The sequence below is a fragment of the Chelonoidis abingdonii genome, chromosome 19 (assembly GCF_003597395.2).
Source record: "Chelonoidis abingdonii isolate Lonesome George chromosome 19, CheloAbing_2.0, whole genome shotgun sequence".
In the NCBI taxonomy this organism is placed as follows: domain Eukaryota; kingdom Metazoa; phylum Chordata; order Testudines; family Testudinidae; genus Chelonoidis; species Chelonoidis abingdonii.
In genome coordinates this window covers 4960941-4987674 of record NC_133787.1, presented here as the reverse complement: position 1 = coordinate 4987674, position 26734 = coordinate 4960941, and the positions used below count along the sequence as shown (strand labels likewise).

The window sequence follows — 26734 nt, the reverse complement described above, 5'->3', positions numbered from 1 at the left end:
ATCCCAATGAGCCTTTACAGACCCCAGAGGCCAGCCTGCCCAGAGGCAGTGCCCAGAGGCCGGCAGTACCCAGGGGCTGCTCCCCAGACCAGGTTCCCCCCTCCCCGCCCCCATGAACTCCCCTGGAGGGTGCACAGCCCTGCCGCGAGCCCTCCCCACCCCACTCCGGCGGCCCCTGCCCTGAGTCCACTCACTGGTTTTGTTGGGTTTGGGCTGCTGCAGCAGCTTGGCAGGGAGGAACCGCCTTTCGGAGGCACCAGAGAGCCAGAGCATCCCGCTTGCAGCAGCAGCTAGCCCCAGCCGTGGAGGAGCCGGTGTGGCGCAGGGGGACAGCAGCCCTGCAAAGGCAGCGGTGCTGCTAGCAGGGAGCAGCCGTGCCCCCCACCCTTCCTGCCCAGGCTGAGGTCCGGCGCCCCCCGGGGGCTCCTGCAGGCTGCAGCGGATGCATGTGGGCAACGGCCCTCATGCACCACCCGGCTCCCCGCTTGCTGTGCTCGGGCTCTGCGTCTCCCTGGCATGTGAGCCGCCGCCACCATCGGGGCAAAGGGCCCTGAGCTTGCTCTGGAAGGAGCAGCGGCGGCAGCCACTCACACTCCCAGGAGTCGCAGAGCCTGAGGGCGGCAAGGGGGGAGCCAGGGGGTGCACGGGGGCTGGCGCCCACATGCATCTGCTGTAGCCGGCAGGAGCCCCCGGGGGGGAGGGGCACCAGGCTGCAGCCTGGGCAGGAGGAGTGGGGGCACTACCGCCTTTGCAGGGCTGCTGGCCCCCTGCGCCGCGCCGGCTCCTCCATGGCTGGGACTTGCCGCCCCTGCAAGCCGATGGTCTGGCTCTCTGGTGCCTCCGGAAGGCGGCTCCTCCCTGCCAAGCCAGGGCACTGGTTTTTGGCACCCTCAACCACTTAGCGCCCGAGGCCACTGCCTAGTTCGCCTAGTGATTGCACCGGCCCTGGGAATCAGTTGTTTGCAGGACACCTTTCCAAGGCAGAGTACTCTGCATTTCAGCCCCCTTCCCACTTGGCTCCTCATCCTGTGTGAGCCAGGCAATTCCAGGAGACCGTTCCCTGCACCCAGCACAGAGACAGCACCCTGTGTCATGAACAGGGGCTAGGTTTCTTTAAGCAGACGAGGGAGGGACCCAGTCCCAACCCCAATGAAGCACGGAGCCCTGATCTGGGCTTACGGGACAGGGGATTTACCTTAAAGAACGTGTTCCCGTGGCTGGCCAGCAGCGAGTCGGATTTGGGTTTGTTTTTGCTGTATAATGCATACATCCCAAACTGATCCTTCTGCAACAGAAACAAACACCCCTGAAGGACCCCTACACCGTCCGGGACTGCCGCTGTCACCCGAGTTAATACCAGCCCTTGTTGTCAAGTGACCCCGTTCCCTTTGCAGAGAATTGCTGCAGAGAGTCTGCAAACCAACTCCCCCGGGCCCCGGACTTTAACTGGCTACACTGGGCCTGTGCACATGGAAACTGGGGAGGACAACTCTCCCTACGGATTCCTGGGATCTCGCCAGGAGCCCTGGGTAACTCCTTCAACTCCATGTCAGCATTAGGGCAGACAGGGTTGTTTGCTGGTTCCCCCCACCAGGATCTTCCCTCTGCCCCTTGCCTGGGAGTCCCTGTGGGCTGTATGGCCTGCAGACCCTTACAGCGACGGCTGAACATGACTGTAAAGAGACACTGCAGCTGGTGTTCCCGGCCTGGTGGAGAGGGAAACAAGCTGTCCTGCCACAACTCTGCTTTAGAGCTAAGGCTCCCTGCCCCTCTCCCGCACTGTGCTTCATTATTAAAGCCACATCCAAGAGTCGAGGATCTTTGTACTTAGGGTATATCTACATTGCAATTAAAAACCCATGACTGGCCCATGCCAGCTGACTTGCGCTCCCAGGCTAAGGGGCTGTTTAACTGCAGTTTAGACTTCTGGGTTCAGGCTGCAGCCTGAGCTCTGGGATGCTCCCACCTCGCGGGATCCTAGAGCCCAGGCTCCAACCCAAGCCTGGAAGTCAATACTGCCATTAAACAGCCCCGCAAGATGAGCCCCGGGAGCCTGAGTCAGCTGACACGGGCCAGCCACGGTGTCTAATCGCAGGTAGACGTACCCTGAGAGACCACTTGCTCCTCCAATTCCTTCCCCATCTGACATCACAAATGGAGCATGAGTCACAGGGGCTGATGGACAGAGCAAAGATCCTGTTGCCCTGGAAAGGTCCCTTAATAGTCTGGAACGACGGGAGAAAAATGCAGCATCTGCTCTTCCCCAGTCTCAGCGAAGCTGCCTTGAGCGCAAGCTGCCTGCTGCATACTGGCTGCCTCCGCTCACAAGCCCTGAGGATTTGTTGCCTGGAGGTGGTTTTGCTGGTGAACGGGGAGCAGAACCAGGCCTAGCTCTGAGCAGGAAGGGCCAACACTCCTGCTTCTCCCATGGTTTGTGCTGGGACGGTGGGCGTAACATCAGTAAAGCCAGCACAGGCCGTACTGGAGCTCTCAGCAGAAATGATGAGAGTCCCCTGGCCATGTCCGCATTACGGTCCCCAGGCCTGGATTGTCTTACTGTGCTCCAGGGCCCTGGCCTCCAGGAAGTGTTCTCTGCTCTGCCCTCCGGCCCCAGATGGAGCTTTCAGGGCAGGCCGATGTACAAAGCTCCTATTCCCTCCCATGCTGCAGGAGCCAGGCAACAGGCCTTAGGAAGCCTGTGGGTCTGGGGGCCCGGCCCAGCCACCACCCCCGGGTCGGGCGTCCTGGGAAACACCAGGGGCTGTGTGTCTGCGGGGGAGAGATGTTCATTAAACTGACAGAAAATGCCGAGGAGAGAAGTGCGAAAGGGCAGCGTAAGTAGTGAGCACACAGCAGAGCCCAGGAAATCAGCCCAGGGCAGGTCTCTTCGCTCCCTTGGGTATAGGGTCCAATGCACGGCTCTGCTGGACTCAGAGCCCTGCCTCTCTTGAGGGCACCGCACCTCATGTTGCCAATGCTTCCCCAGACTGCGGCCCCTCCCCACTTCCCAGCCCCTGCTGAGGCAGCTGGGCCATGCCCTGGCTGCATGAATGTGCACTGCTCCTTCCCTGTATGATCACAAGGCCACGTGTCTCTTACACACCTGGGAGCAGGCTCTTGCCACTCGCTGTGTTAACAAGACAACTCCTTCCGGAGCAGCACATTCATTTCCCCTCCCAGCTCCGCAAGCTCAGCTGGGCTTCGGAGCAAGGCTTGTAGCAGGAACCTGGGCTGCTCCGAAGGCATTACTCTGGAGCTCATAACCCAGTCCAACATGGGCCGGCTCCGGGGCTGACGCCCAGGGACAGGCTCTGCAATAACCCCTGGTCTGAGCAGACTGCACAGACAATGGCACCTTTTACGGCCCAGCCCAGGGGCAGGACAGCCAAGCGGGCGCAGGACAGCCAGGCGGGCGCGGGTGCTTACGTGTCTGAGGAAGCCGTGGCTGACGCGCAGCGGATGGTTACAGCAGCTCTCCAGTTCCCGCAGGAAGTACTGGCTGTGAAAGTCGTAGAGCTTCTCCAGGTTCCCGAATATGACGCTGCGCTTCCCTCTCAGGTCCTGTGGCAGGTCCAGGCGCTCCATCTCGGGGAAGTAGCTCTCGATGATGTAACACAGAGACCGCACGTACTCCCGCTCCGTGGTCACCATCTCATCGATGATGTGCCGCAGTTTGCTGCAGAGGCAGAAAATCTCAGTCGGGAAGGGGAGACTGGCGGGGCTGGCTCTGGTATAGGCTCTGTAGGCACACAGGTGCCTGGGCTTGGCTCCGCCAGCCAGGGCAGCATCAGAATCTCTGCTTTCATTTGAAAACATTCTGTTTCCTGCCCTGCTAATGGGGAAGGACAGTGTGAAACCGTGGCTCCTCGGGAAGCAGCTCACCGTGTACATGCCAGGCTGGTCACAAACAGGGAGGTAAGAAAGTGCGAGATACTGGACATGCACGTGGGGGTGTTGGAGGGAGTACAGCCGTCTTAACAGCCTTTCCTGCTACACCCCCATCACCTCTGTGAGAAAGGTTCTCCCCACTCCCCTTGCGCACAGGCGGCCTCCCTTGCCATGAGCAGCACCGTCGGGCTGGCCCAGGACAGATGGCTGTCACAGTCAAGTGACTAGAAAGGGTAAGGGAAGCCCTCAGGGCCCCAGGGTGCAGGAGGGCGTCACACAGACCATGGGAAGCTGCTCTTGGGGAGAATGAGCCAAAAGGCCCCTGCATGGGAACAGTGCCCCGGAGAGCCCTGGGGGACCCAGCCATGGCTTCCTGCTCACTGGCATCCCAGTCCCAAGCAGGGCAGGGTGGGCCTGTCCACATGTCTCTCCTGTGACCACCCACACCACTGCTCATGCCTGGCCAGGAAGGTACTAACCACCTGAGGCCTGGGGGCTTGGCTTGCGTGCTGCATAGCCAGCAGGGGGCAGAGGTGTTGGCAGGTCCCTTCTCTGCAGCCCAAGGGGACTGGGATATGGAGAGACTCTTTCCTTTGGGGGCAGGTGCTGTTGGCTTTTAGCTGAGAAGCTTCCGCTATTTGATTTAACTTTCAGTGGGAAATTAATTCCTTCCTGCCTGCTTCACCCTCATCCTCACCCCTTTCCCTTACAGCAGCACCTAGGTGGTTATCCAGAAGGGAGCAGCAAAAAGCCCAACAGGACCCTGCAACCGATGCCCTCAACAGGGGTGATACTCCCGGCTGGTTGCTCCTTCCAGCCTGCACCCCTCAGCCTTTGCCTCTTTGCCAGCAGCAGCTCCAGCATTGTCTCGCAGAGTCAAACAGTTGTTTGCCCGGCCACAGCCCCAAGGAATTGCTCTGAGCACTCTGCAGGGACTCTGGGATTACTCCATCTGCTTCCCATGGACATTCCCCTTCAGCTGCAGCACCCTTTAGGGGAACAGCCTACCAGCTGAGTGCCGGGCAGAATAGGAGGTCTGCCAACTCTGCCAGAGGCAACTGAGATCCTCCCCTTTGGCCTTGGCTGCTGCAGTAGCAAGATATGCTGCACATATGGGGCAGGGCTGGCAGTGGACCAGGGCCCCTGAACCACTTTGGGATGACCCAGATCCCGAGCCCCCTTCCTCAAGTGACGGAATACAGCCCTGCGTTCACACCCAACACGCTACGGTAATAATCTCTGTACAAGCCATGCCCTGAGAGGTGTCATTTGAAACTCATAACCTGCTGATCAGCAGTATCACGGCAAAGCGCCTATAGCCACATTATATGTAAAGTTATGGACATAAGCTGAAATCAGCTGACTGAAGAGTGTTTCCCAGGTAAGTCTGGGGAGTGGTTAACCCAGTTTCTCAACGACAAAGGGGCGAGCTGACGTCCCAGACAGGGGACAACAAAGCTAATGGGCCATTTACTACCAAATGGCCAGTCTTTGACCAAAACCGAGGTCAGGGGCCGAACGATCTGCATCTTAGCAAAGAACCTGCACGGCGTCTCCTTTGTGTAGCAGGCTGCCTGGCTCCTGGTGCTCAGCTGGAAATGCTTTTCAAAGAGGGACTAAACACTTCTAAAAAGGAGGGCAAACCCCCCAGGCTCCCCTCTCTGCCTGCCCATCTCATTCGCTGTCCCTGCGAAGACACAGGGAGCTGGACTCTGGGGGAGGGGGCCTGGCCCAAGGAGTTTGGGGTCAGTATCGCTGTGGGAAGCACGTGGTGAGAAACTTTGCTTGAATCTAATGTCGTTTGTTCAGTTGGGCACTAGGAAGAATTTTATCTTTATTTTTTCTTGTGACCATCTCGGACTTTTACGCCTCCTTGCTGGTACTCACTCAGAATCGCTCTCTTTGTACTCAATTCACTTGTTTTATTGTTTTATCTAATCCAGTGTGGTTAAGTTGAAGTGTCTGGGTAACTCCCCTTAAGATAACAAGCTAGTTTATATTCTTCCCTTAAAGGAATAATGACCTTGTTATAGCTGGACTGTCCGGGAGGGGGCTGGACAGTACAGGACATGCATTTCGGGGGGAAAGTCCGGGAATGGGAGTGAGCTGGGGTCACCCTGCAGTAGAACCAAGGCTGGTGAGAGACAGGGTGTGACTGGCAGGCTGCAGTTACACACAGACACATCCGGGAGTGACCTGAATGCTGGCAGGCTGCTTGTGAGCAGCCCAGGCTGGGAGCTGTACCAGTAAGGCATTGCAAGGCACCCCAGGCGACAGGGCAGGGGGGAAACCAACCCCCCCATAGGTCTAGATTATACCCCAGCATGTCACATCATCCTGAACCACTTTGGGATCCTCAGCCCCCTTCCTCGCCTTTCTTCCACTTTGGGGAACCTATGCCATTGTTTTCGGGCACGACAGGCAATCTCTGCAGACTGCTGGGTCCCTGAGGGGACTGAGCAGAGTGTGCACCTTCCAGTTCAAGACCACGCTAAAATCCAACCTCCTTCCCCTTCTGGGCATCCCTCGGGGGAAAATGCTGCAAGAAGACGTGTCAGCCCTGCTGAAAACGGGAGCCTAGAGCCCAGTGCCGTACCGGGGAGAGGCTTTTGTCCTGGTGTTTCTTTATCCCCAGGAAATGGATGCCCCAGTTCTTACATCTTTATCGTACCACTTGTGCATTCGCAAAATAAAATAAATATCCACCTCATTGCAGAGGGCCCATGGCCTGGCTAGAGGTCATCCTCCTTTAATGCCAATTACCTAGACGTTGCCCCATGAGAGACCCTTTCCCCTCTTTCCTCACAAGGGAGCATCGCTGTAGAGCGTGTGGTGGGAGGTGGCAACTCCTCCCTGACTCAGCTGGAGCTTCCCTTTTGCACCTCTCTGAATCTGCCTCCTCAGCCCATGGGGCCTGTCTCCACCCCAGGACTGGCCCCAGTGCCAGAGATTAAGCAGGCTCCGGCAGAGCACTCGGTACCGTGTCACCAGGAGTGCTGCTTTGCGCCTTAGCAGACACAGTGAGAACCATCCCCTCACAGCCTTCCTGGTCCCTGCACATGGGCTGTGAGAAGAAGTCACCTACCTGCCTCGGCTCTTGGCCTCTGGCGTGGAGCCGTAGCTGCTCTGCTCCTCTGGCAGGCAGTGCGCAGCCCAGCTGTGAGCAGCTTGCTGCCGTGCCGTGTGAGTCCTGTCTGCAAGCTCCGTGCTGCTCACTTCCAGCCCCTTAATGAAGACTCCCGTGTTGCCGTACCTGGCCGGCTCGCTCAGAGTCCTCTGGCAGCTGGACCGCAGGTTCTCACTGCAGGGAAGATCAAAGCTTTGGGCCTTTTTCAGCAACCTCTTAGATGGTGGCCTCCTGGAGGCTGAAGCGGTTGAGCAGGATGAATTTGCCTCAAGAATTTCTAAAATACTCTCCAGGTTTGTCTTGTCCTCGGGCATGTCGCATGGAGCCTCGCAGGCCACTGTACCAAGAGAAACCCTACTCAACTGGGGACTCATGCTGGGAGCAGCGTGGGAAGTCAATTCTTCCCCAGCATTGACATCCCTGGAGCTGCTCAGGGATGGTGAGAGAGCTTTTTCCCTGGTCCACGCAGGAGAACGGTTTGGCCTGCTGTAGAAATGGGACACGCTGTGACTCCTGTCTGAAAGCAGCCCAGGGATGGCTCCCTCCGAGTGCCTCCTGTGGGACAGCCGGCTGCTCTCACCACCACACCGGGAGTGCTCCCCCTCACCTGGCTTCCGCTCAGAGAGCAGAGACCTTTGTGTTCTCAGGGCAGCTTCTAGCTTCTTCTCAAAGACCACTTTTGTCTCCTGGCACTTGGACCACGCAAATTTCCACTGCTTCAGCCCTTTGTCGCTCTTCAGCTCACAGGCCAGCTCTTTCATCTCCTGGAATTTGGCATCGCTGATTTCCGGGTGCTGTCCCTTGTAGCTTTCCAAACATTTGATCACTGCCGCACAGTGCTCTGGGGAGCTGCAGTCCTCCATGCTGATGCAGGCTAGGTGTCGCATCCCCTCCAGTGCCCACTCGTACGCCTGCAGGGAGCAACGACAAGGAAAACAGCCAATCAGTATGCTCTGGAAGGATAAACCCCCTGCTCAGTGCCCAAGTGCAGCCCAAGAGAAAAGGGTCAGTGTGCGGGCCAAGTGCGTGAGCCAGAGGGGCTGTCATTGTCAATGGGGCTTAACAACTCCGCAAATCAAAAGGCTCTTTATGCAGTGGGTTCCAGCTGTGCTGGCTGCTCCGTCACTGCTCCACCCTGCAGCAGGGACACTCCCCAGCACAGGCAGCGCTTGAGATGGCCTGTCCGTCTTCTCCAGTGCGCATGCTAGGAGGGGCAGGCTGCCTTTGGGAAATAGTTAGCAGCACCACAGCAGCTTTCAGCCCTCAGTGGGCCTGTGAGGTGCACAGCCCTGGAGCTTACCTGCTACTTGCATCCAGGATTTCAATTCACCCCCATTAACTGGGGTCGGGGAGGTCAGTAGCAAGCGGCAGTTTTTGTTGGGAATGAGACTGTTGCTCTTTCTCTAGCTCTCCTGTGAGACTGGGGTATGTGCACTGCCAGTAACACCATGGAGGACACCTTCCCTCTCCAGGGGCACTGGCAGCAAGACAGTGGGTCAAAACCCAGTCCCAGATGCCTGCTCCTCTTTGGGAGGGTTTTGGAGGGTTTAGGGGGAGAGGTCTACAGTGTGCACTGGAATTGGGCACTGATCTGCCCCAGAGCTCAGCTCACAGGCTGGGGGTCAGGCCTGCCCCTCCTCTCAAGATCCTCTAGAGGGGAGCTGGCTACCTGGTAGGGATGGAGAGGATTGCTGAGTTCAGCTCCCCAAGGGCAGTGGGAAGCTGCAGGCTAGGCAGGTGCACCTGGTACTCTGCAGATACAACAGCCATTCCCCCCTCCTGGGGAGGGGGCGCATAGCACATGAGGGAGGAGAACCCCTTCCCCCAGCCTGAGAGGAGAGCTCCCAGGGCATTGCAGGCTGCTCGGACTGGCAGGGGGCTGGGACAAAAGCCAGCCCTGACCCTCCCCTGCCATCATGGCCCCTAACCCACCCAGGTCTGACCTTCCCCTACCGCCATGACCCCTAACTCAGCCAGCCTAGACGCTCCCCTGTCATCATGGCCCCTAACCTACCCAGGTCTGACCCTCCCCTACCGCCATGGCCTCTAAACCAGCCAGCCCCGACCCTCCCCTGCCATCATGGCCCCTAACCCACCCAGGTCTGACCTTCCCCTACCGCCATGGCCCCTAACTCAGCCAGCCCAGATGCTCCCCTGTCATCATGGCCCCTAACCTACCCAGGCCTGACCCTCCCCTACCGCCATGGCCTCTAACCCACCCAGGCCTGACCCTCCCCTACCACCATGGCCTCTAAACCCGTCAGCCCCGACCCTCCCCTGCCATCATGGCCCCTAACCCACCCAGGCCTGACCCTCCCCTACCGCCATGGCCTCTAATCCACCCAGGCCTGACCCTCCCCTGCCATCATGGCCCCTAAACTGCCCAGGCCTGACCCTCCCCTACCACCATGGCCCCTAACTCAGCCAACCCTGACCATCCCCTGCCATCATGGCCCCTAACCCGCCCTGGCCTGACCCTTCCCCACACCATGGCCCATAACGCAGCCAGCCCCAACCTTCCCCTGCCATCATGGCCCCTAACCCGCCCAGGCCTGACCCTTTCCCCAACCATGGCCCCTAACGCAGCCTGTACTCTGTTAGTCAAAAATTCTGGTTAACCAAGAGGGAGGGAGTTTGGGTGTGGGACAGGGCTCAGGGAAGGGGGTTGGGGTGCGGGAGGGGTTTTGGGGTGCTGGATCCAGGCAGCACTTACCTCAGGTGGCTTCCGGGAAGTAGCAACGTGTTCCTACTACTCCTAGGCAGAAGCACGGCCAGGCAGCTCTGCGCGTTGCCTCCACCTGCAGATGCCGCTCCCACAGCTCGCACTGGCTGCAGTTCCCAGCCAATGGGACCTGCAGTTCCCAGCCAATGGGAGCTGCAGAGCCAGCACTCAGGGTGGGACGGAGGCAGTGCAGGGAGTCCCCGTGGCCATTCCTCCACCTAGGAGCAGCAGGGACAGGTCGCTGCTTCTGGGAAGCCATGCAGAGCCACGTAGGGAGCCTGCTGGCCCAGCACCAACTGGACTTTTAAGGGAAATTAGAAATGCCAATTCTAGAGCTTTCTGGTTGGTAAAGTGCCAGATAACACAGCCTTTACTGTACATGGATGCTACAGCATGAAGTTAGTAAGAATTAATCCACACACAGCTGCCTAAACCAGACTCTTCAAACATCTTGGTATTGGTAGACATTACAATTGTGTTGCAGGAGCGGTGTGGAGTGACTGACAAGAATCAGAGACCGCTGTACTCGAGCACTGCCCAGAGGGGCAGTAACAAGACAGTCACTCTCCAAGGACTCCCAATTGAAATGTCCAATTTCTGGGAATAGTTACCGCAGCCACAGTTTTTCAACAAGCCCAAGCCTGGCAGAATTAGACGGGACAATAAGCTGTACAAGGCCTGGTCCACACTGGGGAAGGTGTGTGTATGGGGCGAATTGATCTAAGATACGCAACTTCAGCTACGACAATAGCATAGCTGAAGTCGACGTATCTTAGTTCGACTTAAGTCACGTCCTCGCAGTGCGGGATCGACGGCCACGGCTCCCCCATCGACTCCACTTCCACCTCTCACCCCGGTGGAGTTCTGGAGTCGACGGGGAGCGCGTTCAGAGATCGATGCATTGCCTCTAGATGAGACATGATACATCAATCCCTGACAGATCGATCAGTACCCGCCGATCCGGGTAGTGTAGACATACCCTTAGTAGCAAGTGTAATCAACAGTTGGGACAAATTATCAAAGGTTGTGGTGGATCCTTCATCACTGGCCACTTTAAAATCAATTTCGCATATTTTTCTAAAGGATCTGCTGTAGTTCACACAGGAACTATTTCAGGGAAGTTCTCTGGCCCATGTTATGGCAGTAGCTTCAATCTGCTCTATTTTATGAAAATTAGCTTGCCCCTCAGACTCCTGGCAAGTTTCCAATGTGAGTCCTAGATAAGCAAAGTTTGAGTGCCACAGCTGTGCATGCTGTTATGGCAGGTGTCACCAGGGGGCGCAGTTAAACAGTCTACGTCCACACTAGGAGTTAGGGGAGTGATCCCAGCTTGTGTACACTTCTGCCAGCTCAGTCAGAGCTGGTGTGAATATAAATGGCAGTGTAGCTTGGTCATACGGGCAGCAGCAACAGGGGCACACCGTAGCTGTGCTGAGTACAACCTCACCCAGATCCTGGGGGTATCTACTTGGCGTGACCAAGCCATTGCACAGCTACTGCCACCTGGGATACTGCAACTACCCTGCTATTTATACTGAGCTAGTGCGATTGTGTGTCTGCAGGCTGGGAATCACACACCAAGCTCTCAGTGTAGGCATGGACTTAGTGTGCAAGCAAATGTAAGGCTTGGGAAGACCTGCTGTGCTGGTTTTCGTTTTGGTTTGAGGAGAGGCAGGTTCTTGGTCCGAGGAGTCTGTTCTCCGTGTGCTGTATGACCACCTCTGTTTCAGGACTAGTGAAGGTGTGTAAATACAATGAGTTACACGTACAGGCTGCCCAAAGCCTATGTCACTGCTTTCTCCTCCACTGAGAAGCCAACCTGCAAAGCCTCAACATCTGCTACCTCTCTGCAGAGGGGGACAACACTATATGGGAATAGCATAGGCAGTACAGGTACTGGACTCTTTGCTGAGCACTGGAGAATCACTAAAGCAGAAGCATTTGGCAGAAAAGGACCTAGGGGTTAGAGTAGACAAAAAGCTGGATATGAGTCAGCAGTGAACCCTTGTTGCCAAGAAGGCTAACGGCATTTTGGGCTGTATAATAGGGGCATTGCCAGTAGATTGAGGGACGTGATCATTCCCCTCTATTCCGCACTGATGAGGCCTCATCTGGAGTACTGTGTCCTGTTTTGGGCCCCACACTACATGAAGGATGTGGAAAAATTGGAAAGAATCCAGTGGAGGGCAACACAAATAATTAGGGGGCTGGAGCAAATGACTTATGAGGAGAGGCTGAGGGAACTGGGATTGTTTAGTCTGCAGAAGAGAAGAGTGAGGGGGGATTTGAAAGCTGCTTTCAACTACCTGAAGGGGGGTTCCAAGGAGGATGGAGCTCGGCTGTTCTCAGTGGTGGCAGATGACAGAACAAGGAGCAATGGTCTCAAGTTGCTGTGGGGGAGGTTTAGGTTGGATATCGGGAAAAACTATTTCACTAGGAGGGTGGTGAAGCACTGGAATGGGTTACCTAGGGAGGTGGTGGAATCTCCTTCCTTAGAGGTTTTTAAGGTCAGGCTTGACAAAGCCCTGGCTGGGATGATTTAGTTGGGAATTGGTCCTGCTTTGAGCAGGGGGTGGGACTAGATGACCTCCTCAGGTCCCTTCCAACGTGATATTCTGTGATTCTGTGGTAACAGTCTATATTGTTAATGGCCCTGATTCACTGCTGTGCTCAGTGGGGTGATCCAATATAGCCAAGTGCCAGCAACCAAGAGGAAACAACTAGAATGCAAGTGTGGAGCAGAAACTGTCTCCACATAGAGAACACAAGATTCCTCCACACAAAGAGGAAAAAGCCAGAAGTGCCCCTTATACAAGGGATGTTGAAGCAGAGGGGGAGAACATGCCCTAGGTGTTATGAGGCCATGGGGGAGGAACGTACACTCAACTCTGTGATCTGAATGGTAACTGAATGCCAGTGCACAGGGCCATATCTGCGGGGGCAAGAGACAGAGCAGAGCCACTCCAGAGACAGATCCAAGGGTTGGGGAGCCTCCTCAGTCCTTTAACTACTGTTCTTTCGAGCTGCAGTTACATGGAGTGTGCCCAGCCAGTCTCACTACACACGCAAAGCTAGAAGCTACTTCAGAAACCACAGCAGCTGCTCCAGAACAAATGCTGCCAGATCTACAAGGACAACCAAAGCCTGCAGGCACAGCAGCAGCCCTGCGCTGACCTGCCTAGCACAGCGACAGTCCGTCCAGTCTGTCTGTCCTGCCTCCTCCCTGACCCCTGGCAGCAGGCTTTTAAAGAACACAGCTGGGTGGGGAAGAAGTGTCTGCTGGTGTGGGGGGGTGTCTGTCCATGGGGGGGGATGGAAATAGGGGAAAGCACAGGGTTGGAACCAGGGTTGTTCTGTGCTGTGGCAGTGACACCTAATCTCCAGGAAAGTGAGGGCAGGATGGGGTGACCAGCTGGCAGCAACAGAGCTTGGTCCATGTTGTCCCCCATGTCACATGTAACTAATTTTGCTGGTCCATGCCCTGGGGTGAGGCAGCGGCTCCCATTGTTGCTGGCAGGTTCCTTGGCAATGGCAGAAAGGAGCCGGGAAAAGCTAACAGCCCAAGAGGAACTTAGAAAGGATTGTAAATCTTGATGGCAATTCAAGTCCCCAGTGCCTGTGACAGGCGAGTTAATAATGCAGCTTTGTCCCCTGCACAATGGCCTCTGCCTTCCATCCTCCCCACAGTGGATGGCTAAATGGCCACTGCGGCTTTTCCAGGTCACGTCATCTTCACAACTGCACTTTCCAGCCACAGAACAAGGACAAGGAGAGGAGAGCACCGCCCAGCACCCAAGTGAACAACGTACGCACCAGCTGTTCCGTGGGCTTTGCTGACTCAGGCCTTTCCTCAACTTTAATTTCATGAGTCAGCTCACGTAGCAAATGGCCCCGGGGTGTGGGACAGAGAAGCTCCCAGCTGACCTCCCATTCTGGGGTGCACTGAGGTGTGTGGAGAGGGTGGAGGGGAATTGGGGTTCTGGGCTTCAGTTGCTGGGTGGGAGGAGCTCCAGGCTTCATCTGCCAGTGTGTGTGTGTGTGTGTGAGTGTAAGTGTGAGAAAGAGAGTGAAAGGGGGATTGGGGCTCTGGGCCTCAGTCACTGGGTGGGAGGGGTTGCAGGCTGTGTGTGTGTGTGTGTGTGTGTGTGAGAGAGAGAGAGAGAGAGAGAGTGTGAGTGAGTGAGAGAGAGGAGGGGGGTTGGGGTTCTTGCTTCATTTCTCCAGAAGCTAACAAACAGCTAGCACAGTACAAAGATGCAGGTCTGTGTGTGGTGGAGGAGCTGGATGCTACTGACATTCTCAAATTATGCCCAAGGAATTAACTCTGGGGTCAGCCAGGAAAGAAACTGCAGTCTTTTGTGATCTAATTAGTGTTAAACCATAGAGAGGCCTTTCCTGAAACTCGTTATCAAAAGGATCATAACCGTCCTCTCCCCACAGAGCCTACCCACACCACAATGGAATTTAGGTGTCAGTGTTGGACCTGTCCTACACCAAGGGACCAGGGCAAAATAGAGTTTGCAGTGACCATCCATCCCATTAGGGAGAGCCAGAATATATGCCTCAGAAAGGCACAGCACATCCTCAGAAAGAAGGTGGATTTACTGCTCCCTAATCAATAAATTACCAGGATATTGTCACTGCTGTCTACAGTATGAGTGTGGATTGGTACACATTCAGGAAGAGAAGCTACCTGGAATTTGTGTCTCAGAGATATCTACAGCACCCATCACATCAACGTTAAACAGCTGCCCACGTAAAGGGTGACAAGAGAACACTCCCAACCCACAATCAGTGAGTGGCGTTCAGATCTCTACTCAGCACTGCAGACACACCATCTGGTATGAGCAGCACTTTTCACTCAGGTTCAAAGCCCTTCACTAATCAGGAGATCATGAATCTTTTCTTCCTTAAAATCTGTAACACACAAAAGAGATTGCTCATGGACTGTAGTCACAGGGACCAATAACCCTTCAGAAAAGCAGGACACATCTCCTGGAATTGCTTAAAGGCACAAGGAGTGAAGGAACAAGAGATGGGCATTCTGTTATCTGGGGATGGAGTTAAGAAAAGGATGGACTGGTAGACCCCTGTTCTTCCACCACTCCTTCCTCCTCTCCCCATGCGTGAAAGGCCATAATATGGGGGAGCTGAAGGAGATGTGCCTTTTGAAGAAAATGAACCCAATAGTTCAGAGGTTCTCAAACTGTGGCGGTGGAAGACCCGTGGTCTGCGAGCTCCATTCAGGTGATCTGTGAATAGTTCCCTCTAAGGTGCACGCCTGGGAGGCCACACATGAGAAAATGAAGAGCCATCCACCTAATTAGTGGAGACACACAAGCATGACTCCACTAATCAGGTGCCTGGACCCTGCAGAAGACACACATGTAAGGTGAGGTGGTGGTTTTGGGGAAAATAGGGGATAGGTGGGAGGAGGAAGTGGGGTGAGAAGAGGAGGCAGGGGCAGGGGCGGCTCCAGGCCCCAGCACGCCAAGCACACGCTTGGGGCGGCAAGCCACGGGGGGCGCTCTGCCGGTGCTGCGAGGGCGACAGGCAGGTTGCTTCCGGCGTCTTGCCTGCAGAGGGTCCACTGGTCCTGAGGCTTCGGTCTGAAGCCACGGGACCAGCGGACCCTCCGCAGGCAAACCGCCGGAGGCAGCCTGCGGGTCGTGCTTGGGGCGGCAAAATCCCTAGAGCCACCCCTGGGTGGGGGGAATTTGGGATGTGCAGGGCTCGGTGGCTGCTGTGGTGGGGGAGAGAGGGCACACCCATCGTATTAGAAAGGTAAGACTATCGATATTAAAATACGAGTTGTGCTTTTAGTCGTAGAACAAAAACGTTTATTATTAAGTTTTTTTTATATAGCGCTTTCATCCAAAGTGCTTTACAATACTTAGCTAACGGTACAAACAACATTAGAAAGGAGCATTAAGTGGTCCGCCGAGACCCTCAGCAGTTTTCAAGTGGTCTGTGAAAAAAAGAGTTTGGGAACCAGTGCAATAGTTGGTTTCTCCTTAGTGCTCAGGGTGCTTGGTGCTCTTCACCTACGGACTAACTACAATAGGCTCTAGGTACAAGGGCTGCCACCACACACAACAGGCCAAGAATCAAAGAGCCATAAGGACTTGTTGAGGGGGCATCACGCGTAATCCCCAAGGAGAAGGAGAAGCCAAAGGGAGAAGAGTGCGTAAACCAGGGCCAGCCCTAGACGAAATGGCGCCCCAGGCGAAGAGCATCTTTGGCGCCCCACCATCCATTTGTTAAACTTTCAATACTTTATTTTTTATTGCATTTGTACCCCATTTCACAACTTTGATGCGTGATTTGCATGCATGATTTATCCCTGTCATATAATATTATAAATGTGCACGCTTGGATGTGTAAATCTGTATTTATTCATGCCATATATAAGCAAATAAATACAAAGTTTCCTCTAAATTTGTACTAACATCAAGAAATTGAACTTTGCACCAACACTGGGTGGATCAGTATAAAATGGTATTACAGTAGGTGATGGCCTTAGAATTTTAACCCTAGTCCTTTCGTTCAAAAGGTCGCTTTTCTTGCCTCTGCCCTCGTGAACTGAAGCAATGTGTCAGACAGATCCAAAGAATGGCCAGTGGCATTTGCAAGTGATAAAATAGCAAGTGATGTCAGTCTCTCATCAGCCATCGTCGATCAAAGATATGTTTAATGAGCCTGAGCTTTGAAAATCTGCGTTCACCACTCACAACTGTGACCAGCAGCATGAGCAGAATCCTCAAAGCTATCCACACATCAGGAAAAGTGTCCTTCAGCTCTGGATCATGAATGGAGAACTTGGGCTGGAGAGTGCATCCTGTGTGGCAAAATGTGACAGATGTCCAATTCAACACAGAGATTTTTATCATTGACATCCAAACATTCCCCATACGTCAGCATCCAGTGAAGGTCCGTACAATTGTTAAGAGTGTTTTCCTGTCCTGGCAGCTTACTAAAGTCATACAAAAACTCCCAGCCCTTTTTGTGGTGCTTCATTTGTCTAAGCCTTTCTTCAGTGGTCACTCAAACCGTGTCAAAAAGCGAGCAAAAAAACTCCCTCTTGAATTTTTCTTCCAAGCTACCCATCACCTCATCACTGCCCTTGAAACCAAATTGTCTCTTCTTCCAATGAATGCGAGTTTCCTTGAAGACAGGCTCAACTCCTAAGTTTTCTGCCATTTCTTTGGCAGCAGTGATGGCATCTCCAAATCTGTTGTCTCTGTAGGCCACAATGAAAACAAGGCAGCTTCTCATCAAAATAATAGCAGTCGCAATGTTCATTGACTGAGTTTGTAATGCCTTGCTAACAAAGTTTACTTGGAACAGGATATCGCGCCAAACCACAACTAAGACCAGGGATTTGAAGTCAGTGATCTGGTTTGCCAGGTTTTGTGCCTCATGTTGGATTTTGGCCTTGGCTTTACTCAACTGCGCCAATTCCATCAGGGCGTCATAAACCTCAGTCGCTTGGTACCTCATTGGCCTTACACTGTCAATGCAGCTCTCCCAGTGAGAGTTACTTAGTGGGGCTTCACAGTCAGTTTTGTAAAATTATTCGTGAAGATCTTCCACATGATAGTTGATGCTGAAAACAGGATATGTATCCTTTGCAGTGCTCCAAAGAAGGATACTGAATTTGAAGAAGATGCCGCATCTGACACAACCAGATTGAGGGAATGGCAGCCATAAGGCACAAAAAAGGCTCTTGGATTCAGCGCAACGATCCTTGCCTGGATGCCACTGTTTCTTCTTGTAATGTTCACACCGTTGTCGTAGCCTTGACCGCAGGAGTCATGAAGATTTATTTTATTCTCATTCAAACCATTCATAAACAGTCCTGGTAGGCCTTTTCCAGCAGAGTTGTCCCCAGACCAGAAACAGATAAAATGGTCCTTTACTTGGACACAGCCATCCTCATCATCAACAAATCTTACTGCAAATGACATCTTTCGCAGCGTGACTTTGAGAAGTGTCGCTTTTGCTCATTTATTGGAAACATCATATCATAGACGCCGACTCCGTGGGTGCTCCAGGGCTGGAGCACCCATGGGAAAAAATTGGTGGGTATTTAGCACCCACCAGCAGCTCCCCGCCCCACACCGTCCCATCTCACCTCTGTCTCCACTCTGCCTCCTCCCCTGAGTGTGCCGTCGAGTCCTGCTTCTCCTCCCTCCCTCCCTCCCAACGCTTGTGCCGTGAAACAGCTGTTTTGCTTGGCAAGACTGGGAGGGAGGAGGAGGAATGCAGCGTGCTTGGGGGAGGAGGCGGGGCCAGGGTGGGGATTTGGGGACGGGTCCAATAGGGGCAGAGAGGAGGCATAGTAGGGGCAGGGTTGGGGCTGGGCACGAGCACCCACCAGCACTGATGAAAGTTGGCACCTGTGCGTCATATCCTCAATTTTGCCCGGCCCATTCAAAATTGTACGATCAATACATTCTATTTTCCCTTTTGTTGCTAAGAACAAAAACAGAACCCTGAGCCTGGCGCCCCCCAAGCCTGGCACCCCATGCAGTCACCTGCCCTAAATTCGACCCTGGTGCAAACCTCCAACATGAGTAAGGAGGTGTCTGGAGTGAGAGACAGAGGCACATCAACCACTCAGGCTCCCTCTGCGGAGATGAAGAATGTACACTGCTCCCAGGCCCGGGAGAGCCTTCCGTCCCAGGGAGCAGCGAGGCTGATGCTGAAGGGTCATGCATCTGCGCCTCTGAGGCAACAACAAATGACCATTCAGGAAAGATCAAAGAAGGCAACAGCAGAAACCCAGGACTTCTCCTTCCAGGAAGCCACAAAGGACCGTCTGCGTCTCCGCTGAGAATGAAGCATAGGCTGAGAGTCTACTGGTGGCCTTGTGTCTAAGCACCTTGCCACTAGTGATCAGTGCCAAGGAGGTTGGCAACAAAAGCTGTTGTAAGTCCCAGGCCCCTGTGGCTCTGGCACTGCCCGACGCTACGTCCCCTGTGATATTTCTGCGTTGGGAAATGGAGGAATGGGCAGGCAGGGGGTGAGATGGGAATACTGCTACTGATTTCAAACAACCAAACCATCCTTGGCCCCTGCACGCTGCTACTGTCTGCAAGGACTATTACCCTCACCACTCTGGGTACTTGCTACACCTGTCTGGTCGTACCCCCTGCAAGCTCTCTGGGGCAGGGACTGTCTCTTACTAGATGACGACATAGCAAACAGCACAATGAGGCTTCAGTCTGGCTGGGGCCTCCAGCCACCCCCGCAATGTAACTGACAATCAGCACTTCAGGTGGGAGTTTGAAAAAACGCTGCTGGCAGGTGGGTGCTTTGGTGCTTTACATAGAAATTGGGCAAGGGCTTGGCATGGCTCAGTTCAGGGCTGCGTGTAGGGTACGGGAAGCCTTTCCTTGGATCTCTGCTCCTGCACTGCACTGATGCGACCCATCCTCCTGACAACGCAGCAGCAGAGATCCTAGGAGATCCCTCCTGAATGCTACATGGAGCATTGACCTAAACTGTGCCAAGCACCTGCCCAGTTTTTATGTAAAGTGTAACACCTAGAGGCTTTTTGAAGCTGGCCTCAGCTCCTCCTACAGTGAGGTCCTACAGTGTATTTATCTGCAGCAGTCAGCTGCCAAGGCACTGAACTCAGGAGAGTTGGGACCCCACAGATTGTCATTCTTTGCAAAGACAATACTCACAGTGCAAGCTTTCAGAGCGACGGAGCACACAATAGAGTGAAAGCCAAAGAAAATGTCTCTCTCCTTTCTGTCCCCAGCAATCTGCCAGAGAAAGCACTCTGCATTTACTCCGAGAATGATTCTTTGTATTAAAAATCCCAGTCATTCAAACCCATTCCCTTTAAAATCCACACAACACCTGGACAACCACTAGCATTTGTCGACAGTCACAACAGCAAAGTGTCCTTTGTCACATTTTGCAATATGGAAAACCCAACCCAATGAGATCGGCTGGCTGGAGATTGCACTCCACTTTAATAGTTCTCAATGATGCCATGAAAAAACAATGTTAGACTGAAAACACTGGCATGTTATCCAGGCTTACATGTGACCATCACAACAAAGCAGCCCATATACAGACAAAGAAAACCCTGCATCTCTGCTAACTTAGAGCAATTAGTTACACTAGGAATTATTTCCGTACAGCACTTGGGTTCTAATTTGTTTTGGGTCTGGTTTGAATTTCCCTGTGACAATAGCAGTGCAGCTCTCAGGCAGCACCATAACAATGCCCAGCAGCGAGACAAACTTCAGGCCACGCAGGCAGCACATTATTGAGTGATTAAGTTTGAAAAATAAACCTAATCCTACCTTCACATTTCTACAGCGGGGATCCATACCGCGGCTGAGTGCAAATCCTGGCGCTGAGTGCTATCATCCATTGCAGTCAGACCGAAGCAATGGCTCCCAATTAGCGCACCCTACCAACTCTGCTATTCACAAGGAAATGCTGGTAGCCTAAATACCAGATGGACAGTCCCTGGTAACTAGAGAAAACAAGGTGGGGGAAGGGCCCCTTAACTTCACACTGAAGCTACTGAAGCGAGCGGAGAACACGTAGCACTGGGCACTGGACACGCCACCTGTATTTTAACGCTGCAACAATAGCAGGAAAAAATGTCACCACTAAAACCTAAAGAGATATTGCATGGTGAGGCAAGAAACTACCTGCCCTCAAGCACACAAGTGCTTTGGAGAAAACGATGCTGATCTTTCAGGGGGAAGGGAAAGCAAAATCCCTCCTCCGCATCCTAAAACAAAGATGTCCAGTCCCTTCAAAACACATGATGGAATTCACAGAGACAGAATTCACCTGTGACCTTTTCATGTGTCAGAAACCAGGTATTTCATAGCATAGTCTCTCACAGAAGACTCATCATAACCTGTCAGTTATGAGTAACTTCCTCTTTAAGCAGATGATTCATTCATCTATTACTCTGCTCCCCACAAATGAAGAATTTTGCACCCCCACGCTGAATTTGGAGTTCTGTCCGGGTTAAATTAACCAGCAGAACTGAACTAACCAAGATCCTATCTTACTCCTGATATATTATCTGGTAAAAGAAACCTAACTAAGCAGATCAGATCTTCAGGCAATGCTGCAGGAGAGATATACACCCTTGGAGTAGTGTGAATCGCTGGGTCAGTAACATGGTCTCCTCATCCCCTCTTAGTAAGGGAGGCAGTGACATTAAAATTACTAGCCTGCCTACATCCAGCCATCCTGCTCATCTTCTGAGTTATGATGATGATGATGCATTATTTGCACTGCCTAGGAGGCCTCGCCAGGGACCAGGCCCCCTCCCCCGGCACTAGGTGCTGCACAAACATAGAACATGAAGCTGACAATCCAAATATAAGGCAAGCGACAGCAGGTACATGCAGACACCAGACAGACAACGACATACAAGGGAACAATGAGGCAGCATTGATCAGCATGACAGCCTGAGGTCTCAGCACACCAGTGGACTAACAATTGTCAAGCTTTTTGTAGGCTTCATGGCAAAGAAGAGTTTTAAGGAGGGATGTGAAGGAGACGAACAAGGTAGCTTTGTGGATGTTTACAGGGAGCTGTGTGTGAGGGGCAGCATGGGAGAAAGCATCATGGTGCTTGCATGATAATTTAATAGGTGGGCGATGGAGGCTGGCATCATGGGCCGATCAGAGGCAGGAGTTGTTTAATTCCCATGCCCTGGCAAAATGGACTTTGAGTCTCCTGGAGCAAGAAGCGGATGCCAACAGGTGAACATTCCTGTGCGTTCAGGGTTCAGCCTATCCCACTCCCATAGTAAAAGTCTTTGGTGAAAGGCAGGAGGCAGGGAGAGGGGGGAGCAGCGGCAGCAGACACTTGGGATCAGGTTCGGGATCAAGTGTGAGTCACAGGAATTCTGTGCATGCGTTTCGCCGCTCTGGAAATGTCAGGGAGCATCTTCTCTAGGTGTGTGGTCTGACTGAGCAGTTGGTCATTGTGAGGCATGGGTGCTCTGGCCTGTGCACCAAGATTGCCTTAACCAGAGACCTCCTTGTTTTCAGCTGTTAGAGTTCCTTGGGTGTAGCACCTCAGCACCCCTGCCTGTGATGCAGCGAGGTCTTTGGATGGTGGGTTAAATAGCACTCGATGGACAAAAACCGTTAGTCTCACATCTGAGCCATGCAGCATGAGGACAAAGAAAAGCCCGGAACATTGTGAAGTCTCTAATGGCAAGCTTTGCTAAGACAGGAGAGTGGCCATGATTGAGCAAAGGCTTATTTCCTTTGGGATGTGAGTTCAGCAATGCAGCTTGTAACAAACCACCTCGAGGAAACAGCCTGGAAGCTGATGGAACTGACAGTGAATTCTTGGAGGAAGATCAACACTGCAGAAATGTCTGGTCACTAATTTGGCAAAACATAATGCCCTTGATGAGCTGTGGCAAGCTGGATTTAATCTTTCAATAATTCCTTTTTGTTATAAATTAGAATAACTGTTTAGAGAGAAGTCTAAGAACTCTACATACAATGCTCCATCTTGTTAAACCCAAGGCAGGGAGTTATCTACCAGGTCAATAACTTAGTCAGAGACAGTCAACTTTAGCAAGGTTTACAGGCCTTAGAAGAGAACTTTTCCAATAAGAACCAGAGGGCAGAAATAGCTGAGCTCCTATTGCGTGGATCAACCTTCCACCCCAAGCCTGTTCACTCAGCAGCACTGGGTAGAATAGTGACTGACTTTCAAACCCAACAATAAACCTCCTCAGAGAGCACATCTCGGTGGGATGCCTGATTTTACACGAAACACTGACTGTCACTGAGGGAGATGACAAGAGAGAAGGAGGACCTGAAATCAGAGGCTGTCTCACAGAGACGCTGCCTGGCTAAGAGGGGTAAAAGAACTCAAGGTGACTCCATCTAGATGAGTTTCGCAGCCTGGCAGACTACAGGTGTTATGCAGACTACTTATTTTATGTTAATCTGATCTTTTTTCTCAATCCTGAGTAAATCTCTTGAGTCTCAAGCTGCTGTTTGGGACTTCCATGAAGAACGCCCTGAAGAGAGAACACCAGCGAGGGAGAGCATGCTACATGTTTATCCCACTCTGGATTCTTGACTGAACGGCATGGTGTCAGAGGCGACGTGTGGGGTGTGTCCCAGTTTGGAGCCATTACCCTCATGGGAATAAGGCTTATTTGCTGAGTTTCTTCGGTTCTCTCTAATGTACAGAGCTGGAAACCTGAGCTGATCTAGACTCCTGTATGCAATAAAAGGTGACTCAGAGTTTGAAAACTCTGGGCCGCTGCCCACTGCTGGCTGGCAGGCTCCCTTCCAGCTGTCTGTCTATGGTTCATCTAGAGTCGTGGTTCTCAACCAGGGGCACATCTTTCAGGAGGTACATCAGCTCACCTAGAGATTTGCCTGGTTTTACAACAGGCTACATAAAAAGCACAAGTGAAGTCAGTACAAACTACAATTTCATGCCGACCGTGACTTCTTTACACTGCTCTAGATACTGTACATTGCAATGCAAGTACAATAGTTATCTTCCATAATTATATGGTAACAATGAGGAAGTCGGCCATTTTGCATTGTTAGTGTGACTGTGACACTTTTGTATTTTTATGTCTGATTTTGTAAGCAAGTAGTTTTTAAGTGAGGTGAAACTTGGGGGTACACAAGACAAATCAGACTGCAGAAAGGGGTACAGTTGTCTGGAAAGATTGAGAGCCACTGATCTACAGCACCTCTTGTCTTTGTGCCTGGGGGAAGGGCTGAATAGCAGAGGCTAGGTCTACGCTGGGGAGGAGTCAACCTAAGATACGCAGTTGCGTAGCTGAAGTTGGCGTATCTTAGGTTGATTTACCTGGCCGTGAGGACGGCGGCGAGTCGACCGCTGCTGCTCCCCCATTGACTCCACTTCTGCCTATCACGCGCGGTGGAGTTCCGGAGTCGATGGCAGAGCGATCGGGGATCGATTTTATCGCGTCTACACTAGACGCAATAAATTGATCCCCAATAGATCAATCACAACCCGTCAAGCCGAGCCGGCGGGTAGTGCAGACATACCCAGAGACCAGTCCCCTCACTGCAGTCAGAAGCAGAAAACTCCTCCCTTTCAGTAGCTGGAGGGGCTGAACCACCAAATGTAGCCAGGGCTGCTAGCTAGAGCAGGGGTTCTCAAAAGAAAATTTTTAGTGGCTACAGAATGTGGCCACCAACTCTTGCTGGTGGCCACTCTGACAATTTTTCCTAAAATACTTAATTAACTTCTGGAAAAACAAATAATTATGCACATATACATGTCCAAATCATTGTCATTTATTTACCGAGCATTTTTTTCAGACTCAGTAATAAAAATAACGTACAGATGTTTCTATTTATTACTGGACCTAAACAGAATAGAAACAAAAAAAAAGTGCTTTGGGGGAGGGATAGCTCAGTGGTTTGAGCATCAGCTTGCTAAACCTAGGGTTGTGAGTTTAATCCTTGAGGTGGCCACTTAGGGATCTGGGGCAAAAATCTGTGTGGGGATTGAACCCCCCCATAAGCAGGGCATTGGACTAGATACCTCCTGAGGTCCCTCTCAACCCTGATATTGTATTCTGTGCTTTGCATGTTCTTCTCTTTTTTGTTGTTGTTTCTTTTGCTTTTTTTGGTTACTGTTTTTGTTTTTGGTTTTTTTGAGACCTGCTAGCTTCTATGTCTGCTCCTGTGAAAACGGATATTTGTAGATTTGTTAATATCACTTTTCACAGCAGACTTACTCAGCCCTGGCAAACCGGGGAACAAATTAAGCTCTGAATGGGTGAGTAGGGAGGCATCGGGGGCCATGGTTGATGGGGGTGGTGGTGAGCCCGGGGCTGGAACCTGAAGTCCCACAGCTGGAACTCAAAGCTCCATGGCCAGAGCTGCTGCCCAACACCCCAGGGCTGAAGCCGGAAGCCTGAGCCCCACTGCCCCGGGAAAGGGGGCACACACAGTGGCTGCCTGCTCCTCTGGTGTTTGTGGCTCCAGAGGGGAGCAGGGCCAACCCCTACTGGTGGCCCTGGGGAAGGGGGTGAATGTTTTGCACATCCCCTAGGAGGGTGTGGCCACAGGAAATACCCACAGTGGTCACTTGGAACCATGGTGGCTGCATTTGAGAAACACTGAGCTAGAGGCTGACATGAAAGATCCCCAACCCGGGTGGTCCAGGACATCATCTTTCCATTTTCCAGCAGCAGAATGAACTGGGTGCTGGTTGTCTCACCAGTGAGATGCCCCTGAAACTTGCTAGTGGGGACTCCAAGTCCTGCTGTCCATAACGACCTCTGATGAGGAGGTGCAGTCTTCTGTCTTGGAGGAATCTCGTTAATTTTTCAAACCTTAGTTTTCAAATTCCAAAATCTAGATAGCAAGCCCATCCCCTGAAACGGGAGAGAGCGTTCACCCCACAGGACAGCCAAGCCCTGCACAATCAGAAGCAGCACGGAATGAGCAGCAGGACCAAGTCACAGCTTTGCCTTCCATTGTCCAAAACGAATCAGACAAAGCCATGCAGCAAAAGGGAGCCCCTCGCCAGGCACAGGTACGTCTGTGGCAGCCTGCACTTTCTAACTTCTCATGCCAAGGGTTTCCCAGGTACCCAGCGACCAGCAGCTACATTTACACTAGAGTGCAAAGATCGTAAAGCATTGGCAAATAAAGGGAGAGTTCCGTTCACGTTAGTGGGCTGTCGCTGCTATATTAAAAGACAGACGGTGCAACTCTTGGCTTTACAGAGCATGCAAACGTGCCCACACACAGAGAGTCCTTTGGACAGCACACAAGCTTCACCCTCAATACACACAGACCAGTGCACATGAGCTACTGAATGAAAAGCCTTGTTCTCAACCGCCTCAGTCCAACGGCATGCTGGATGCTTGGTACTTACAAGAGCATTTTCAGTGTCTGTTTGCTGCTGAAAGCAGGGGAGTATGTATTTGATTCAAAGGGAAAATGCAAGGAGAACTGCAGAGAACTGCTCCTAAGAGCGGAGTCTGGCCCACATGCAGCTGTGAGCTGATGTCATCCAAGGCCCCCGGCCGTTTCGGCCCATAGAAGGAGTGACACTTGCTGGCAGATGGAATGTACACTCACATTAGCATTCCTACAGGGACAATGGGGAGGGGCCGCCATATAGATTACAGGCTGGCTGTCCCTCCCTCAGTCACAGAGGGAACAGGAACCTCCTTCCCTGGCCCGGCCTTTGTTTGCTGACTCACAAAGGAGCGTGGTTTCTGTGTTCAGAGTCCAAGGCATGAGAAACTCTGCAGGAGGGGGGTATGTCACAGAAGGGGCTACTCACACACACCGGGGCTCCCAGACCAGGGAGACGGGAGGGGAAGGAGCACCACAGCAGACAGGCCACCAGGAGGGGATGGAGGATGCTCTCCAGGCACAGCAGAAAACTCCCGTGGGGAGAGGGCTGTGCACGAGACAGAGAGAACCCCACTGTCTTGGAGGGCTGAGAGTCTCCACAAGACAGACACCCGGAGAGAATCCTGATGAGGTGAGGGGCAAGGGATCCTGTGACAGAACAAACCCTACAAAGGATCTGACTGGGGACCCAGAGAACCCCATAGAGGCAGGGACAGATTAACCTTTTGTGGACCCGGCTCCAAACATATTTGTGGGTCCCCATGGAGGCAATGGCACATGGCACGGAGGTGGGAGTGGAGGTCAGTCCCCAGAGCGAGGGGCCAGCCAAGGGCAATGGGACATGGCGGGGGTGGCCCTGCTCCGCCCAGCCCAGTGCGAGGGCACTATTTACAAACTGGCAGTTGCCAGATGCACAGTGGCCTGCCTAGCCTTGTGCTGCCAGCCTGCCCCTTCCCCTCAGGATGGACCCATGCCATGCCACACATCCCCCCGCCCAACACAAACCACCCCCGACACCCTATGGCCAAGCCCCCTCAGACCGGCTATGCTCAGCACTCCCCCCCCAGACCCTGACACAAATGCACAGTGCCCTGTACACTAACACCCCTGTCC

At 53.0% G+C, this 26734-nt stretch overlaps 1 protein-coding gene across 1 annotated transcript in view; it reads right to left on the bottom strand.

The window, feature by feature from the left end:
• PLEKHG4 (pleckstrin homology and RhoGEF domain containing G4) overlaps positions 1 to 26734 on the bottom strand; it is a 161023-nt gene that overhangs the window by 10041 nt on the left and 124248 nt on the right. Inside the window, exons 14-16 of the mRNA XM_032788459.2 lie at positions 6974 to 7926; positions 3427 to 3676; positions 1196 to 1285 (exon numbers count right to left, since the gene is read on the bottom strand). Of these exons, the coding sequence (XP_032644350.2) occupies positions 1196 to 1285; positions 3427 to 3676; positions 6974 to 7926 (1293 nt within the window). The remainder of the gene's footprint in view (positions 1 to 1195; positions 1286 to 3426; positions 3677 to 6973; positions 7927 to 26734) is intronic.